Here is a 21,212-nt window from a genome sequence, read left to right on the forward strand (position 1 = left end):
GTTAATGTATAAATTTGGTAAATCAAGAAATTGCAGGGAAACGGACTTTGGCCCAGTGGTTAGGGCGTCCGTCTACCATATGGGAGGTCCGTGGTTCAAACCCCGGGCCTCCTTGACCCGTGTGGAGCTGGCCATGCGCAGTGCTGATGCGCGCAAGGAGTGCCGTGCCACGCAAGGGTGTCCCCTGCGTGCGGGAGCCCCACGCGCAAGGAGTGCGCCCGTGAGGAGAGCCGCCCAGCGTGAAAAGAAAGAGCAGCCTGCCCAGGAATGGCGCCGCCCACACTTCCCGTGCCGCTGACGACAACAGAAGCGGACAAAGAAACAAGACGCAGCAAATAGACACCAAGAACAGACAACCAGGGGAGGGGGGGAAATTAAATAAATAAATAAATCTTTAAAAAAAAAAAAAAGAAATTGCAGTATTAGCATTTTACTTAGTATTATGGAAGTAAATGTTGGAAGAAATACAGAATTGGTTGAAAATGAGCTTTTTCATACTACTGGACTTATTGAACTGAGCACAAATATTACCACCTTTCATATTGAATGGGCTGCTGTTATTCTATTGGCCATATTAAAATAAATGTCATCTTGCATGATAACTAAAGAGTTCTATCTCACCAGGCATATTTTGCAGATTAAGATGTTTAATAGCTGAAATAGACATATAACCCCATATGAAGGCATTTGCCCCTCTGAGTTGAATGGTATGGTACTAAAGGACAGCATTTTTATGGGGTTCTAAGACATTGCCTTCATGATTACTACATGCATGTGCATACACACACACACATACAACTTAGATCATTAGTTACCTGTGTACTTGTTTTCTAGCCTTCTGGTCATTAAAATAGATTTTTTGGTGTAGTTTTTTAAATCAACTTTTTCCTGCCATTAAGATATAATGAAATTAGAAATTTTCGGAAAACCAAATTAAGGAGAATTAGAATTTTCTTGCCAAGGATGCATTCAAAGCAAAGTTACCGCCTTAATTGTACCAATTGCTTAAAGTATCAAAGATATAATTTATTATAATTAATCCAACAGGATGTTGCATTATATAATTTTGCGCCTCAAAAAGTAAAAGAGGCATTAAAAAGGTGATGAAAGCATAATTAATGATTTATACTAATGCTTCCTGTTGATTTAAAAGATAATTAGAATATCCATCTATCTACTTAATACTTAAAATTCTAGACCTAAAGGAAGTTTATAAAAAGGCAGCTGTTGCCCATTCTATACCAGATGGCAGGTCCATTTTTGAAAGTTTTTATATTAATATTAAGTAGATGGTGGTTTGGTTTAGTTTCCTAACTTCTTAGTTTTCCTGTTTTCCCCTCCTCTTCCTTCCTGTGCCCATTCACAGAATTACCATTACCATGTAGTACTTCAGAGAACGTGATTTATCACTAAATAATTTTATTCATTTTTTTTTTTTGTTAAGCACTGAAAAGAAAAACAAACAAAAACTTCCTTCTCTCAGCATTGCATTTGGTTTTCTGGGGTTTTTTTTTTTAATGTTTTTTAGTTCTGAAACAATTTGAAAGGGCTATTTGTATTTACATGCCAGTAACACTATTACAAAAAGTATGTTTATTTTCTGTTCTATATGTTTTTTTAAATCAATTTTATTGATACATATTAATAAAGCATACAGTTCCTCCAAGGTGAACAATCAATGGTATTTGATATAATCACATAGTTTTACATTCATCACTTCAATCATTATTAGAGCATTTTCATTATTTCAATAGGTTGAATGGGACCTCACATATATATTTTTAATGTAATATTATTACAAAGTCAATAAAAAAATTATAAAAAAATATTATTATTAATAAACAAAAAACAAACAAGAAAATTTCTTACCTCTCAGTCTTTCTATGCTTCCCCCACTGTACATAGCTGCTGTTTCTGGCTGTTCTATCTATAAATGTTTTTAATATCACAATGACAGTAGGGAAAAATGACATTTAAAATCAGATTTCAAATGAAGTACTTCTGTTCAAAGGTAGAAACTATGGATTTTGCATCGAGTACATATATGTGTATACCATTTAAAGGGAAACCAGAGCATATGTGTGCTTATATGTATTTTCACACAAGTTTATTTTCATCTTTCTTACCATGTGAGAGTATGCAGCTGAGGAGACTTTCAGCTGTAAAATCATTTACTTTAAAGGACTTTCCCAGCTAGAACTTGAGTCAGATCTATCACCAGTTAAAAGCTGTGTTGAGACTGTTTGCCCTTTTGTTTTACTAATTCCTAATAATGAGACAAATTGATAGTTGACAGCTTATTTGTTTTTTAAGAAACCAAATGCTTAATTATATTTTATGGTGTAAATATTCTGTGTTCAGTGCTTCTCATAACTTTTCAGATTTATTAGTCTTTAAATCTTGATCCTTTCATTCTGGAGGTAATATTTTTTTCTCCTAATTTCTGTTGCTGATTTTACTAAATGTGGTCAACTATAAAATGTATTAATAAAAGCCAAAGCAGACTCTAACTTTAATATTTTCAATGAATTGTGAAAGTAGTTCTAGATTTTGAAGTTTCAGTTGTGTGAGGTGGCCTGAATGATTTATTTTGTTTGAATGCAGAGGCTTTTAAAGCATTATAAATCTGATTTCTTGATTTCTGTTAAAGTATTTTTTTAAATTTTTAGTGCATTTAAAATTTATTAAAGGACATGTGTTAATTGCTGTTTATACATGAAATGTCATTTAAACATGACTTCAAAATATAATACTCAGTATCTGTTTTCTCTCTCTTAAAAAATAGTTATATATATTGAACATTAATCTGTTAAGACATATTGTGCTCATTCTACCAGTTTTTCCAGTAGTATTTCTAGTTTCCTTTCAGATGTATGTCTTAGAGAAAACATCACGATTTACTCCCACTGATTATTTGTCCTTGTTAAGGTTATTATCATTGAGTCCCAAACTTTCATTCGTGTTGAATTTCCTCACCTTCTTATACTAGTGTCCTTTCAGAATTAAGGATAAAGTCAGAATTAACATGACCTTTCCAGCAATAATAATAATTTTTTGTTTGTTTTTTTAAGTGAAATTATAGAAAATTCCCAACCATTAAACACCACCAGAGGAATTTTCTCAACATATTTGGTGGCATGAAAGTTAAAACATGAAAATTACTTCTTGCCACTGAGGCTTTTTAACTTGTTGTATGGGCAGGTGAATATTTTATAGGCCCATTATGACTGACTTTATAATAAAAAGTGATAAGGAAATTGAAAAAATAAACTTAATGGAATTTAGAAATATTTGGGATTTCTTTGCATTATTACTTTATAATAGAGTTCTTAGATCTTATGAAATATACAGTTGAATAGCTTTCCTCCTTGCGTAAGTAAGGCATTATAAAATAATTGTAATTTTCTAAGGAATTAAAAAAATTTCTTGCAATAAAAAACTATAATTCCCCAGATGAAACTTTGATCTGTGCAATATGTGCTTCTTAGGTTTATGGAACTAGATTTTCTTCGTTTTATTACAGTTCATGGACTTCTTTTAGTTCTACTGTTTACCTTGCACGTGCCTGATTGACATTATGATGCATTTGTGTGGAAATTATGAAAAAGTTGTTTTCATGCAGCTGTCCTATAGTTATAAAAGAACTTTACTGCATGAAAAGCAAACATATCATTCAGCAGACAATAGTTAATCTGTTCAGGAGTCCAAACCTATTGCTGTTCAATGACAGAAGAAAGGAGAGGGATTAATTTGAAGATGCTTGTGCATGACATATGGTAATTTCTCCATAGGAAGGAAGTGTCAAATGGTGATCTCTAAATCTTAACATTGACCTCCAGTTGTAGAATGTGTGTGCCATACGGTCCTTTTGCCTTTTCATATGTTAATTTAAGGTGAAACATTTTTCTGGTAGCATGACTTTTTTTTTTTTTTTTGTGCATCTATTCGGTAAGAGTTTTAAAATTCATAGTAACTGTTTTTAGAAAATATATCATGTACATGTAAGAGCAAATTTGAAACTTGAAAGAAGTTATGTTAGGATTCTTCTAATAAGATCTAAGTATAGTATAGTATATATATTCTTCACAAGTGGATGTATTTAAAATTTTGTTTTTATTAAATTACTGTGGAAAATTGCAAAGATCTCAAACCACAAGAGATTAAAAAAATTTACACAAAATGTTAGAAAATAAGCTATTAGAAGAATGTAGTTAATGCATTAATGTAATTGACAATATATGTAGACCAACATAACTGTTTTCATTGTGATAGTTTTTAACCTGAATTATATTCTTGTTAATGCTTAATGTTTGCCATTGTTTTCATTATAACCTTGGTTATTTTAGCATTATTTTGGATTAGTTTATAATCATTCAACTATATTAAAAAGATTTTGACTTTAAGAGCAATTTGAACTATATTGTGATTCCTATTATAAATCTTTCACTTTTCTGCTGTAATCCTTATCAGATTCTTCTGATTAAAACACTATTTTTCAGTTTTACATTCATTATATTTTGCCAATTTTGTTTTTCATTCTTCACTAATATTGAGCTTTTTTTCAGAAACCACTGTACCTCAATTCTCTCCTCTTTATTTCTTCTATTTTCCTCTGCAAGTTGCTGCACCTGTCGTTTCCACTCGTTCTGATGCTGATCACTCTGGCTCTGACCCTGCTTCTACTCCTGCTTTACATACCTGTTTCTTAGTAAATGAAGGTATTCTCTCTCAACTTTCTAACAACTCTCTTTCAATCTATGCTTTATTCTAATATGACATGTTCTTTTTATCTAAGTTATACATTCATCTGCTTTGTTATATATGAGATCCTAAAATTCCCCTTCTATAACTTTATTTGCTAATGTCAATTAGAAGGGCCAGTTATAAAAATATATTGTTACTCCTGGCTGGTATAAGCCATGTTTTCTCTAATCTAGAATTCTGTTCAAGAAATACAAATTGTTAACCTTTGATATGAATTAAGTTATTTCAAGGTTGATGGATTTTCATGATATTTTTGCCGTGTGATTGCTTGAATTAGAGCTAATGAATTTATTTTCTATCATTACTCTGTGACAGGCACATTTCCCTATTTTACACAACCATGTGCCGTAGTTAAAGTGGGCTATTAGGGATCTCCTAATTTACATTCTCATTGGAAAAGTCTTAGACTGATGGTTGGTACCAGTGATTACACACTGCTAGCTCTTTACCTGTTTATCCTCCTTACTATCTCTGCTTTGGACTGAGGCAAAAATCTGTAATTTCCATATTATCCCTGTGGAGATACAGAACCAGAAAACGAAAATACTTTTTTGTAACTCTGAGAATGTGTATGGATCTACAAACCATTATTCCCCAAGAGCCATCTAGGATTGCTTATAGTGCCTGGAAGCTTAATGGAACTTGTGAACTCTGAGTTATTTCTATTCTTTGTCTTCATTGTGGTTCTCAAGCTTTGTATACTATATAAAGGGAATTTATAAAGTCTCAATTATGATCCAGAATGATTCTGACTCCTCAATGAAAAGTATTATTACAAGTCCATTCAAATGGAAGGAATGTTGCAATGTCTGTTGAGTAAGAGCCTACATTGCAAGAACCATTCCTATAGGAAAAAAAACGGGCACTTAAAAGTGTAATTTCATTTTTTTTCCATCATAAACCTTAACTATAGTTAGTATGTTGAGACAACATTTTAGCCAAATCATTAGGGTCATATTTGTTAAACCATTGTGAAAGATGGTTATTTGTTAAATCAAAAATAAGCTATTAGATGTCAGACTTTGATGAGACTCATCACCATCATTAAAATTTTGATCATAAATATACTTTATATTTTTATGAGACATTAAATCACCTTAAGAAATTACTAGGTAGTAATCTGAAAAATAAGTAAATATAGAGACCCCTGAAAATAAATTGTAATTAAAAATGTGTGTGCTTATCACCTTAATTTAATATAATTACATATTTATTCTCAATTGATGAGAATTTCCTCACCAAAAGGATAAATTTTAGATGGTGATCCCTCGCCTTCTCTCTCTCAGTCTCTCTCTGTCTTTCTCTTTTTAACAATTCCAGTGATCATTTTGAGTTTTATGGTAGGGTTTTTGTTGTTTAGAATATTGCAGTTTAGATTATTTCACAACATTTACTTGCTAAAATTCTGAGATCACAGATAATTCATCCTGCAGCATGATAGAGGACACTTCTGCATCCATTTTGATTATTTGTCTTTATATATTATCCCCAGGGGTAGTGGTAATTGTTGTAGACTATTAGTGACTTCCTGTATAACTGGGGGAGAATAAGGCATTTATTGTGTATATTACAAACACCTTGAAAATAGGATTGAAATGTTTATTTGTTGTTTATATATTAGTACTTCTAACTTTTGAAGTGGTTTACAGTATTTGTCTTTTTCATATAATCAAGTTTTATGTTATGGATTAGAATTTTGGAAAAAGTAACTTTTATTCCCATAGAATTAATGAAATTTAAGATTTTATAAGTTTTAGATTATCAAGTTTTTGGTGTTCTGTGACTTATTTCAGTTATGATTCAGACTGTAAGAAAGGGGAACAATAAGTACCTTAATTAAAGATCATGTAACAGAGATAACATGCCCTTTTAACCAAAAGTGACTTCCAGTCTGCAGCTGTACTGTGTGTTTATATCTATGTTTTCTCATCCTTTAATGTATGTTTTGTTTTAGAAGGGCTGCTTAGAGATGTGTTTTCCTTGTAGATTTCTGGTGTATTTAAGTGGAAATTTATTTTCAATTAAGACTTTGAGAGTTCTTACACGTTTTAGATACATGATTTGGGGTATGAAATAAATTTAGTGTCATTCTTTGTACAAAATGGCTAATAAGTTGACATCAGTTTTTTGGTTGAAATCATTTATAACATAATGGATCTGTATTTTTGTGTAAACTTACATAAAGATAACTTTTGAATTTAGAGAATGCCAAAATATTTAAAGTATTTGTAATATATTACATTTTAACAGGATGGAGTCAGTTGGCTGCTATGCATTGTGTTATGCTGCCAGATCTGCTGGGATTAGATAAATTTCGACCTCCACTTCTGGAGATGCTGGCTCGAAGATGGCAAGATCGATGCTTGGAGGTAAGAACGTTATGAAAAAATGGGAAAAAGCATTGGAAAATATAAATTATAAACAAAAATGGTTAATGTTTTTCTAATTTGTGTTATAAACTGTTTTTATGTCAAGAAAATATGGATTGGTGATTTCCGTGTTTTTCTTTTTCAATTTATATACTAAACCGTAGTGTTTCAGTTTGTTTTTTAATCCAATGGGTATTTGATAGAAAAATTTCATTTATTTTATGGAACTGTTTCTTAAGTATTTGTTTCAATACATATCGTATAACACACATTCATACACACAAACATACATATTCCTACCTCTTCCCAAATCACATGAATCAAGTTCTAAGTGAATATCCATAGTCCAATGGAAGGTAATTTATTATAATAGAAGGGGAAAGTCTTTGAAATTAGAAGTGACCTGGGTTTAAATATCGGTTCTACCAATTATTAACTCTGTGACTCTGGGCAATTTACTTAAGGTTATTTGAGCTTTATTTATAAAGTGAAGATAATAATATATTCCTGATAGGATTGTATCAAGATCAAATAAGATAATGCATGTAAAACAATAAGTACAGAGCTGATACATGGTAGGAGCTCAAAAATGGTAGCTATTATTTTGTGTAAATGAACTTATGCTGTGTTAGATATTGCTTGAAATATAATATCACCAGGAATATAATATCACTTAGAAATATTTTATTGAGATTTTCTTTAATATGGCATTTAACCTACATAGCTATAGCAGTTTGTATCATTCAAGATTTTTTAACTACCAAATATAAATAATATTTATATTTGACCCTTTCGTGGTCTCTCTTCCTTCAACTCAAAGTGGGATTACAGCACATTGTAAAATTTTCATAATTTTTCCATTGAGTAATATTTGAATTCACTTCAAAAGCCATTTGCACTTAAAAACAACTTTTACCCAACCACATATTCAGATACTGCTGAGTTGTGTTTTCAATTATAAATAGTTAATAAATTGGTACATCACTTGATAATTAACTAGTTTCTTGGAGCTCAAATAAAACAAAACAACACTAAATTAAAAGTGCAGAATAAGAATTATGTGCTACATTGAAAGAAAAATTGAGATAATTTTTTCCTTTAGAGAGGTTGTATGATTATAGAACAATCATGCATAAAATACAGGATTCCGATATAACGCCCTATTAATTAATTAGTATATTATTAATTAAAGTGTCTGATGAATTGGTAGCATTCAATCATTCCGTTTTAACTACATAACTCATAATTTGGCTGGAAGTTTCTTTCATTATGAACTTTCTAGTTTATGATAAACACTCATCTCACCAACTGGTATGCCTTCTGTTTTTTTTTTTACATTTGGATCTGTGGTCTTCTTAGGTAAGAGAAGCAGCACAGGCCCTGCTTCTAGCAGAGTTGAGAAGAATTGAACAGGCGGGTCGGAAAGAGGCCATCGATGCCTGGGCTCCTTATTTACCTCAGTACATGGACCATGTCATCTCACGTAAGAGTTCTCATGCTTTCTACAGGGTATTGCATGTATATGTAGAAAAAGTACTAAAAGTCACGAATCAGCAGGCTGCTGTCTTTTCACAAAAGTGAGTAGTTTAAGTAAAAACAAGTGCTCCTCAAATTCTGCTTATTCGTTTTCTGAATCTTTATACTTTCAAGTTGGATACAGAAGCAAAAGTTATCAAATATCAAAATCTTGGCTAAGAGACTGGCTCCTTGTAAAAATGAATCCCCAGGCACCCCAACCTTTTTAACACTAGCATCTGTCTCTGCCCATTGCATTACTATGCTTATGGGTGCCAAGTTGTTAGGTAATGATCTGATGATATTCAAGTGCAAATATAAGAGAGGTCCCTTGCAAGTAGAAGTTGTGAATTGTGAATCCTTGAAAAATAAAAATCTGGTAGAGGTAAAAGATCATGCTTTGTATGGATTAGAAAGGCCTGGGGAAAACTTGTTGAAATTTTTGAAAATTTTTTGCAAAAGTATCCTTTGTAATCATGCTGCTAATTCATTTTAAATGACCTTTTGCCAGTTCCAGCTATTCTTGGTAATGAGACATTCATCACACATGTTCAGATAGATAGTTTATAATTGCACATGAAGGAAATGAAAAACAAAATTAAGAAGGGGTTAGAAGCAGACTGTTTGGACTTGTCTGACTCTTCCAGATCTTTGTCAATGGTAACTATAATGATTGTTTAATTATTAGTTTTATGACCTTGAGTACTTTATTTAACCTTTCTTTGCCTTAGATTCCTCACAGATAAAATGAGGATGATGGTAGTACTTTATAAGACTGTTAAGAGTATGGAGTGAGGTAACCTTTTTTAAGCCCATAGAATAGTACCTAGCCCATTGTAAGCATTATATATGTTATATAAATAAATACACCCATAATCTATAAAAATACAAACACATTTTCCCCAAATAACCCAAAGTACCACACATTAACAGCTCCAGTTAATATTCTTTAATCTATATTTACTGAGTATTAGTTTTCATTTGCTTACTGAGACGTTTTCCATTTTAATAAAAGGAAATTAAATTAGAAGACCAGGACCTTTAGACATATAGACTCTATATAAGGTGTTAGTCTTAAAATTATTTTTTAAAATTAAGTATAGATTTGAAAATAAATTTCCATTAAAAAAAGGTTAACAAAAATAATAGTTGAGAAAAGTTGTGCTTTGAATATTTTAACAAATAGTGTAGAACAGTACTATTTTTTATAACTTGTGGCATTAACTTTGTAATATTCCAGAAAGTGGAACTGAATAAAAGATCCTCGAATTAAAAAACAAACTGTAAACATAGTACTGTACTAAATATTTTGAGGATCAAAAGAAAAATAAAAAATGACATAGAGTTACAAAACAATTATACTCTAGTTGGAAAGATGCTAATGAAGTAACTGGAGAACAAATGCAAGAATCCAACAATCTAAATGGTATATCAAGTGGTAAAGTGTTAAAAGATAAGAGCATGATCTCCAAAGATAGAGAAGATGAACCTAGACAATAGAAAATCACTAAGGATTTTTTTTAAAAGGAGAACATTATTATGGAAATATTAAGCAACATTTTCAAGACATCTTTATTTAAAGTGAACTAGTATAAAATGTGGAATGGATTAAAGTAGAATAAGTAGCTGGGAGGATGTTATAGAGTTGTGTGACCCAGACCTAAATGTAGATATGGTGGTATTAAAGATAATTCTTTAAACTTGATTATAGAGTGCTTCTACAGAATTAAGGAAAACATCAAAGATTAGTACAGTGTTGTATTCATGACAGTTTGGGAAAAGCGATGCCATTAGCACTTGGAGCAGGTGCCATTTTGTTTTTTTCCTGGAAAGAAGAGAATGAGGTGGCTCCAAGGTAAAGGCGTAATATAGCCACAAATTACTCCCTGAAGCAATGATAAAAATGGATATATTGCTAGGCTTAGTGCGAACATTGAGAGATGAAGTCTTTTAGCAAAGTGTTATTTCATTTAAACAATTATGATAACTCTATAAAGTACTCTTATCATACACACCACCTTATTTTTTAGCAGATGACTTAACTGAGGCCAAGAGAGATTAAAGAAGTTTCTGATGGTCTCTCAGTTACTAAGTGGCATTTCGACTCCAATACTCATTCCCTTAACCACTATTTATTCTATCCTGCTTCCCCCGGATTGTTGGATTTTAAATGGAATGGGTTGTGGGGAGTGTAGGAATGTGCAAGTATTTGGCTTAACTAATAATGCTTTCAGATGGGGTCCTTTTCAACCATACTAAATTTAGCAACAGCAAGAAAAGGGCAGAAAAATAACTGTTAGAAAATTACTCTTTGATGGTTTTCATTGTGGTTTAAATAAACATAAACTAGGTTGTTCTGAAGTCAAATTTAAATCTTTCTGTTTATATAATTAAAGTCCTGGTATTAATTATAGTATCATGGAGTACTTTATAAATTAACTGAAATCCTGGCTCACTTAAAATTTTAATCTTCTCACTTAATGGAATTGTGTTTGGTAACAAATGAAGTAAAGAAATAGGCATTCTACACGTAACTAAAATAACATACCCTATCAACTCCTGATAAAATATGTTGATCTGTTTCTGAATCTTTACATTGACTGAGTGTAAAATTAGTTTTAGTTTGCTTTACTGGGAGCTTTCTATTTTAATAAAAGGATGTCAAGTGAAAGGGATAGGGATTCTGAACGTATGAAAGGAGAAGAAAGCATATAACAAATGAGGAATGACCACATAGGGCTATTGAACAGATTTGCTGTCCGAAGGGATCAAAAGGTTATAGAGCCAGCTGGTGGACAGCCTACACCTGCCATCCACGTGCTTGTAGTGAAATCTCCTCTGCCATTGCCATTAATGTTTAAGTAAGTGATTATTACAGCATGGCAGAGGTTACAACATTCAGCTTTGATTTAGAAGCATAAAACCTATTTCCATAATAAGAATCCTCTTAATCATGAAAATAGGCAAAATATTAAACAAAATGTCTGGTAAGTACACCAGTCATCAGATATTTTCTTATAATTTAGTCATCTCAAACATTTAAAAATGTGCAATTAATGCCTAAGTAATATTGGCCCTTCCTAACTTACTACTGAGCTCTGTTCTGAGAGTCCCTTTTTAGATGTTTGAAAGTTAGAAAATACTCCTACCTGAAGCAATGTCACACTGGGCTGGTGGACTGTATAGGTCTCATCTTAGAAATCTGGAGTCTAAGGTTTAAAGCAGGTAGTGACTTCCTCTGGGCTCACAGTCAGTAAGTGACTGAACTGGTATAAGGATGAAAATTTATGTCAAGTGGTTTCTGGTCTTTTGAGTTTCCTTAGATTCTCAAATTGCAAGCTTTTATTGGATAATATATGTAAATAAAGTATTAGAAGATCCCAGTCAATATGAGAAATTATGGCCATTTTTAAATTCCAGGAACACTTCCCCTTTCCCCCCTACTCATTCCTGATCATGTGATTTTGACTCCCCTGTGTGTTCCCACTACCACCAGACAGTCTGAGGGGCTGAGGATAGGTGGGTTGGGGTAGATTGAAGGGAAGTAATTAAATAGGATGGGGGCTATATGGATTAGAAAAAGACTGGCTGGCCATGGGGGTGGGCCACTAAAATGCTGTTGTGAAACAGAGTTTAGTCTTTCCTTTCTTTACCACTCGTAGCCCTTTTGCCAATGATTATTGCTTATAGCGTCACTGGGTGATAATGAAGAATCAAGTTCCTTAAGTTATCGTTTTTCTTCCCCATGAATGCCAAACACGTGGTTAACTCTTGCTCTTTATCACATGATTGGCTGCTACCACATTCCCTGCTCATTTCTCAAGATTGTTGAGAGGACTAAATGAGAAACTTTTTGTAAAACATTATGCATAGTGCGTAATGTTGCTTCTCTGTCCACTTTCCTTCCCCGTACTGGCTTCTATAATTTTGTTCTCCTTATTGCTGCTGCCTCAGAATTCACTTTAATTTATATTGCCCCGGGATTCTGACGGTAGTCAGGGGAGGAAAAAGGAGCAATAGTCTGCCTTAACTGAAGAGCCAGTTCACAGATTTTCATGAAAACCAAGTCCTGTTGGAGTGAGACGAGAATTTTGCTTCAGGGTATGGAGCTCCGTCCTTGAACCAGTAAGCAAATATTACTTTATCCCTTCCAAATGCAGTCAGTATGTAAACTTCTGAAGCCTAGTTTCTGATAGAAAATTTGTTGATAAGAGCATTGCGATTACTACTCTGATGGTAGCAGGACTTGAGTTATAAATAGTGCATACATTCTTATAATATTGAATAATATAAATATTGTAAATGCTTTCCAAATCATTCTTGAGCATGTGTTTATTATCACTTTTATGTTAACAAACATTTAAAAATTTTTGTTGGTTACTCTTACTAAAGAGACTTTAAAGTTTATTTTGTGACACTACTCTAAGTTCACATGAAGGCAGTGTTACAATCTATCTCGGATGTATTTTAAAGGGAAGACGTTTTGGGGAACCCGGTTTTATTTATTTACTGGTGACATTCTACATTCAGTATTTTGGTAATTGACTCAAAAATAATTTTTTTGGAGGTCAAGCACTTGCTACTTTATGAAATATGCCCACACTTGCCCTTCATTCCAGGCAGTGACTGCTCTGAGGTAAATGCTGATGGTTCCTAATTTTCTTTGGCCTGCATTGCAGAGTGACCTTATAGGGCATGAGGTCACGTGTGTAATTATTTCTCCTACATTGTGTTCTGCTTGCTCACAGTGGCTCATCTCCTCCTTTAGTTTCAGAAACATTAAACATGTGAAAGTCACCACCATTATAAAAATCAAAACCTTGTCTAAAGAGGGTGTAGTTGTAATTTTATGCAGTTATGGCTGATGTATTAATTTGCAAATTTATTACCTAGATATTGATAGAAGGATGTGTAACACATCTCGTTTAATACATATTGATGTCATCAGAAAGCACAATCCTTTGTTCTTATCGAGTCCCTGCCTTTTTAGCTTCCTTTTGTGTTAAGGTTACCAGGGTTAGGCTCGTCTTTTTATCCCCCTTGGAAACAGAATAGGATTTCTTTGTGCAATGAAAGACCCTCCTAGTAAGGTGTTTTGAGTTTGACTTTCAACAAGATACACTGTAATGCCTATTTTAACCTGGAATTGAAGTTACTTTTTCTGATGAATAAAATAATGGTTATTCTGAGCACAAATGTGGATGGACCAACAATATATAAGAAGGTAAGATGGAACTATATATTATAGAGGTAGTAGAAAAGTATATTGTAGCTGGTCAAAATAATTTAAATATTCATGCATTCTTTGGTAGGCAGGTATTTTCAGGTTTTGTTAGTGGGGAGAGGATGGGGAAAAGGTTAAGGTGGGGTTCTGATAAATATGATTTAAGTGAGTCCATCCTCCGCAAAGGCCTTAAACTGTGCAGCATTTCTTCCTTTCTTTTTTATAAATGCCTCAGTTATTTGGAACTTCCTGAGACAATCTTCTTAGGAAGGACTTTCTGGATAACTGAGGGTTTTAAAATCACTAGGTGCTTAGAAATTTTTATTTTAACCTCTTTTTTTTTTTTTTTGGTTATTGTTCTTACTAGAATATTTCAAAAAGTGACTGCATATAGCTCTGGCTTTTAAAACCTCCTGTCATTAACCAGAATTGTTGTTTTGGCCTGTACTATGAAATTACCACCACTTGGCTTTTTTGAAAAATATGGACCTGCTTATCTGAACATACAAGTCCCTGATTCATATGCCTCTTGCATTTCATATTCTATATATTAAATAAATATTGTCTAGTAATGGTTATCAATTTTTGTTGCTCTGGGCTGTTTTTTCTCATCCCTGGTAGCTTCTGTCCTGATCTGTAATATTCTATTTCCAGTGTTCTGAGAATGTGGGCTTATCTGAGCTAAATATAAACTAAAAGTAAATTGGTTAAGAAGAAGGTCTCCTGGTAAAAAAAAATCTAAGCTTAATGTAAGCACTTTGTGGTGTCCCTTTTGGCTGCTCCATTCTGCTTACTTCACTGCTTTCTCTCTGTTCTTTTGTTGCATTCTGGGTGCATCTATCTTTGGGGACCAGAATAATCTAGTTAGAATTGGGGAGAGGAAAAATCATTTGGTTGCTCTTGAAAAACTGTTATTTCCAATACCCTTTTTTTTAGTACCTATATTGTGAATCAGCTGAAATTAAAGGATGAGGTTCCTCAGAAATATATGGAATAGTAATCTGTTATAGTGTTCACAGAACCATTTGGACATGCTTGTACGTTGTGATTAAAAAGGAAAAGTATAAAATTCTGACTGATATGCACAATAACTACTTCATGTTCTTTGGGAATTTTTATATTGTGTTGCTGAAAGGGTTTGTCTTGACAAATTACATTATGCAAAGCACTCTGTGTTGGTATTATATCTGTTTGCAGTGTTTCATTGGGACCTATGGGATTTTTTCCTCTTTTTTCTTCCTGAGTTTCAGAACTGTTGAGCTTAATTTTAAGCACTCTAGACTGATCATGTATTTAACAGCTTTAAACTGTTGTAGTTATCTATATTTGGCCACTAACCTAATGGAATAACAATGAAATTTCTTCTTAATTAGTCACAGCTATCTAAAAGATAATCCTTTAGTTCCAGGGATTTGAGTGCTTTGAGGTAATATTTAATATTCTTGTAATTTTCCTCATATCCTTTCTTTAAGTCTTGGCAATTAAAGTAGTATAGTAAAAAATTGAAAAATGAAAGCATTGCTGGATGAGTAGGTTCTTTAGACTTCTAAGGAATAAACAGAAACCTCTGTTACCAAGTGATGTTGTAGGCTAGGAATGCCACAGGAGTGAGCAACTTCCTGCTGCTAGGGAATTCCTCCATAGAAGGGGCAATACAACAGTGTAGCCAACAGTCTGGCTTTAGGTTATCAGTAGGAGCCCCATGACAACTTGCTCCTTATATAACAGTAAGGAAAGAAGAGGGACTTCCGTTAAGTGTGGAGACTTCTTGCCTACCTCTTTCCCTCTCATCCCACTTAGGGGAGAGTAATCATTGACTCCTGTGGAAAAGCTTCTAGAGCTGTAAGGATTTGAAATTATATCAATCATTTTCTCATACCCACTTGTGTGTCCCTTTTACAAGTTTCTCCCTCTCTTCCTCCCTTCAATGCAGAAATTTTTTACTCTCCTAGAATTGTAGTTGGTAGCAAGGTTCCTAGGAGGCATGGTGTTTGAGGTGTTTGTACATTTACTTTGTGCTTGAAAAAGTTAAAGATACTTAAACCTTTGAAGATTATCTTATAAAAGAAAAGCTTATTCAATACTCCATTACCATGTTTTTTTAAAAAGTGGTGTTCAAATGGAAATAGCTGATATACTTTTAGCTAGCCATAATAAATGACCCAATATTAGTTGCTATGAAAAGTATGGTATTGATTTCTGCCATTAGTCTTTGCTGATTTGCTGAAGAACAATAATTTGTAATGCTAATGGCATTATACACATGAATATGGGAACATGCCTTTGTAATAGAACAAGTGTTTAGTAAGCTTTTAAATGTAAATTTTCTTTATTCTGATACAGATTATTGTAATACAGATACTCAGAATTTTGTTCATGTTTTTATAGAACAGAAATCTGAGCTATTTTGATAATCTGACATTTTAGATCTTAGAAACAATATACACAAACTCAATTTTTATCAGATTGTGAGAAATTTATAATTTTATACATTTCTAATTTTATTATAGGTTTTTGCCTTATTTTAATATTTTATTTCAAAGACTTGTGATTTGCATGTGACAGAATAAATCTTATGGTTTGGAAGAAAAATAGTAAATTTAAAGTTACTCTGAGAAAATTATGTAAACCTACTTTACCTTCATATTTTTTATCGTAATAGTTAATGGCAGATTTTGTTCTAGTATGGTTTATAAATCCTGAGATTAAATTGATCAAATTATAATAAAATATCTTTGGTTAATCCATTCTCTTCATTTTTTTTAAAGTATGGTGTTTTATGTTTAATTTTATTTTTTCTTAGTAATATTGTCCTCTTACATACTCCATTACCTATTTTTATTAGATTGATTTTGATTAAAAAATATGTATTTTAAATGTGTTTTAGTATTTATACATGGCTTTATCATGCATGACATTTGCAGACTTGGTTAATATTTTAGCACTTCTAGTACACAAACATAAAGGAAAAAAAAATTGTTTTATTGGTTGAGCACTTGAATTGACCCTAGCAAGATTGAGATTGATCTGGTTTCTTTCAGCCGGTTAAATGCCAATCCAGTCGTCTGTAACAGTACTTAGTATTTTTATAATTTTTCTATACATATATTTTTATTTGTTCTGTAAAACTTACCATCACTTGAAAAGGTTTTCCTTGCTTAATTTAGAGATGAGAAAAACCACAACCACCTTTTTTATTGCTTGTTGTTTTGAAAAATTGTTCCTATAGTCAATGTCAGTGCTATAATCACTGTTCTTTTCTGTACTCCTTATGAAAGGACTTTAATTTTCCTTGGAAAAGAATATGAGAACTACGTTTGAAATGTTTACTTAGATTAGAGAACAACCAGCTTTGGAAAATGGAAATGGAAGAGGAGGGATGGTTCTTAACACATGAGTATCCCTACTGACTTTAAGACATGTAATTAAATTATATCCCCCCTAATAATTAAACATTTCTAACATAACTAGTGGGTAGAATTAGCTTATTTTTGAGTTCTTTTTATATCTCAGACATGCAGTGAAGAAGGCTTTTCCTTTACTCTCTGCTAGGGGGTTTTTAGCATGTTCTACTCAGGTTTGGTTTTGTTTTTTGTTTTCTTTTTCCCTAAATCAAGGGTCATTCTGTAAAGCAAATAATACCAAGGCCCTAGAAACTACACTGGGAGTGAATCTCTGAATTCTAGTTGATGGGTGGTGTGCTTTGGGTTTTTATAATCTTTTTTTATTATTTTTAAAGCAGTTTTATTGAGATATTCATATACCATACAATCCCTCCAAAGTATACAATCAATGGCTTTAGTATAATTACAGTGTTGGGCATTTGTGATATTCATATAAAGAGTCTTGGTGCTTTTAATGAAATATTTATTTAGAGTTTAAGTTGGCCACATAATCTCAAATGTGACCTTTTTTGTTTTCTTTTGTCTTTTGAGGTACTAGGACAGGGGATTGAACCTGGGACCATGTATGTGGAAGCCAGCACTTAACCCTTGAGCCATATTGGCTCCCCTAAGTTGGTTTTTTCATTTGCTTATTGTTTGTTTTTAGGAAGCACCAGGACCCGAGCCTGGGACTTCCCACGTGGGAAGCATGCACTCAACTGCTTAAGCCATGTCTGTCCTCATATGTGACCAATTTTTAAGCTATTCTGAGAGTATCCCAAGTTTTTCCCAAATAGAAGTGGATGGGACACTTGGGGCTGGAAGCACTGTCCATTCCATTTTATCTCTGTGGACTCCTGTGAGGAATCCTATGGTGGTTCTCAAAAAAAGGGGAAAGGGGAGTGGTGAGACTCTCCTAAACCAGGGATTAATCTGTATTTATTCATTTCATAGTTTCCAAATCAGATGGAAAAAATTATGGGGAAATTTTTTTTCAAAGTATGTTTCTAATGATGTATAAGTGATTAATTTTCTGAATCTGATTATTGATCAGAAGGTCTAATGGAAAGAGAGACATCAGAAGATTTGGCACCTTGTCCTCCTTCACCATGAATTAGCAGTACCCCCAGTTAGATAAAGTATCATCTGCACTTCCTTATCTGTATCAGTTTCTTTATATGTGAAATAAGGGGAAGGAACAAATTTATGTTTTTCAACATTTTAGGTAATAAACTTGTAAATGAAATCTTAGCCAGAATTCCAATATATAAAACAAATTAAAAAGCATTAAATTGTTTCTTTAGATGGTTTACATCTTCATTTTTAGTGAAAAATATTTCATTTCTTGTGCAATGAAACACTCTGGATTTCTGTGTAACACAATTGGAAATTACTGAACTGTCTGTTGTCTAAATGCCATCTTGTGCTAGCAGATTACATTCTCTCTCTCTGACACACACACATACACACAGACAGTGTAACAGGGCAGAGTTAGAAAAGATTTAGTATAAATTTGCCCTTCTGTAGAACAATTCTTAGTATTTGTTATGCAGGACAATTTCCAGTTTCTCTACAACTCTTAAGGTTCTGTATGGCAACTTGGGAATTATATTCTTGCGACTTCTTCAGAGAATGACAGTTTGTAATAGAGCTTCATAGTAGGTTGCACTTAGCAGAGCATCCCTAGTGGAGTGCTAGCACATTGTGTGTTTGTATTAGTCAGCCAAAGGGGTGCTAATGCAAAATACCAGAAATTGGTTGGTTTTTATAAAGGGTATTTATTTGGGCTAGGCGCTTACAGGTACCAGGCCATAAAGCATAAGTTACTCCCCTCACCAAAGTTTTGTATTTTCACTTGTTGGAACAAGATGACTGCTGACATCTGTGAGGGTTCAGGCTTCCTGGGTTCCTCCCTTCCTGGGGCTTGCTTCTCTTTCCTCTGTGTGCTTACTTCCTGGGGCTCCAGCTTAAGGCTTCAGCATCAAACTCCAACATCAGGAAGTGGATGTGGCTGAAGTGATGGAGCTCCTGCCTACCATATGGGAGGACCTGGGTTGGGACCTCCTGCTGAAAAAGAAGAGAAAGTGTGCCTGTGCGGCAAGATAGTTCCCACATGAGTGCCCACTTGGTGAGCCAGTGCCCCACACAAGTGAGTCGCACAGCAAGACGATGACAAATCAAAAAAGAAACAAGGGGAGAGTAAAGCACAGCAGAAACTAGGAACTGAGGTGGCACAATTGAGCGGGAACCTCTCTCCCCATCAGAAGTCTCCAGGATTGAATCCCAGTGAATTCTAGAGGAGAAAAAATGAGAAGACAACACAGACAGCAAAAACAGCAGAGCTGGAAGAGGGGAAGGGGGGGGGGGGGGGGAAGAATAAATCTTTTAAAAACAAACAAACAAGAAAACTCCAACATCAAAAACCCTCAACTCTGTCCTCTGCCATGCCTTTTATCCGTGAGTCCCCACCCACCAAGGGGCAGGGTCTCAATGCCCTAATGATGTGGCCCAATCAAAGCCCTATTCATAACTTAATCATACCCAGGTAAAAACCAGATTACAAACGTAATCCAATATCTATTTCTGGAATTCATAACCATATCAAACTGCTATAGTGTTTTAAACAGTTTCTGAGTTATCTCTTGGAAGTACAGAAGCAATTTTGTGTATGCTACATTAACATTTGATTCATACTTCATTTTTAAATTTATATGCATTGGCCAATTTTCTGGTTTTAGAACTTAGTTATTCTTATATAACTATAATTGTATATTAAGTGTAGATTCATACATATTCAGTCATCTTTTAATAGCCATGGTCCACTTGAAAAATCTCTGCAGTAATCACCTTTTACCCATTTGACTTAATGAATCGTCATTGGATAATCTTAAATCTGTTAATTTGGGCATTGTATTTTTCCCTCAAGGCATAATAAATGCAGTAAAGTTTCTGTGGCATGTTCTATGTGGAATCAGTAAGTCAATTTGTATACTTTCTTAAAAAGCATGTTTCTTGAGTTTTTGCTTATTATATTTCTTTAGCATTAAGCTTCTAAAGACTTGTTCAGCAAGAGATTGTGTTTTAGACTGAGTTTTTTGGTTGAGGAATTGTTTATTGGTAATAGTGCACATGCTTCCTCTTTTTGTCATTGGGCCTGTGGTATGCATGGATGATCATGGTGAACAGCAGATCTATGCTTCTTGGAGTTTACCACTTAAATATATGAAATAACATAGATGGGTTAGTTTTTTGTTTGTTTTTGTTTTTGGCCAAAACACTTTTAAATTCTTCTTACAAAAGCAAGCATACCTCTTCCTTTTTTTAATTTTAGTTTTATTTTATTCATTTTTTAAAAATATTACATTAAAAAAATATGAGGTCCCCATTTACCCCCACTACCCCCACCCCACCACTTCCCCCACAGCAACACTCTCCCCCATCATCATGACACATCCATTGCATTTGGTGAGTACATCTCTGGGCATCGCTGCACCTCATGGTCAGTGGTCCACATCATAGCCCATACTCTCCCACGTTCCATCCAGTGGGCCATGGGAGGATCTACAATGTCCAGTAATTGTCCCTGCAGCACCACCCAGGACAACACCAAGTCCCGAAAATGCCTCCACATCTCATCTCCTCCTCCCATTCCCCACACCCAGCAGCCACCATGGCCACTTTTTCCACACCAATGCCACATTTTCTTGATTACTAACCACAGTAGTTCACGAATAGAATATCAGTAAGTCCACTCTAATCCTTACTGTCTTCCTCCTTCCTGTGGACCTTGGATTGGTTGTGTCCATTCCACTTCTATGTCAACCTCTTCCTATTAATTATGTGCCATATCAGTAGTGATCAATAGGGAGGTATAGAGTTGGGGAGAAGTTGGGGAGAAGACGCATCCAACAGAGATTATTTCCAAGGATTGTATTACTAATCAGAAAAACCATTTTT

The 21,212-nt window shown here is 33.7% G+C and overlaps 1 protein-coding gene across 18 annotated transcripts in view; it reads left to right on the forward strand.

The window, feature by feature from the left end:
- WDR7 (WD repeat domain 7) overlaps positions 1-21,212 on the forward strand; it is a 439,870-nt gene that overhangs the window by 160,073 nt on the left and 258,585 nt on the right. For 10 of the 18 annotated variants that reach the window (XM_071208567.1, XM_071208574.1, XM_071208568.1 and 7 more), the window contains 3 exons: positions 4,620-4,718; positions 7,015-7,133; positions 8,493-8,616. In XM_071208567.1, the coding sequence (XP_071064668.1) occupies positions 4,620-4,718; positions 7,015-7,133; positions 8,493-8,616 (342 nt within the window). The remainder of the gene's footprint in view (positions 1-4,619; positions 4,719-7,014; positions 7,134-8,492; positions 8,617-21,212) is intronic. The other 8 variants (XM_058277785.2, XM_071208570.1, XM_071208571.1 and 5 more) reach the window with 1 other exon arrangement.

Source organism: Dasypus novemcinctus, chromosome 16 (assembly GCF_030445035.2).
Source record: "Dasypus novemcinctus isolate mDasNov1 chromosome 16, mDasNov1.1.hap2, whole genome shotgun sequence".
In the NCBI taxonomy this organism is placed as follows: domain Eukaryota; kingdom Metazoa; phylum Chordata; class Mammalia; order Cingulata; family Dasypodidae; genus Dasypus; species Dasypus novemcinctus.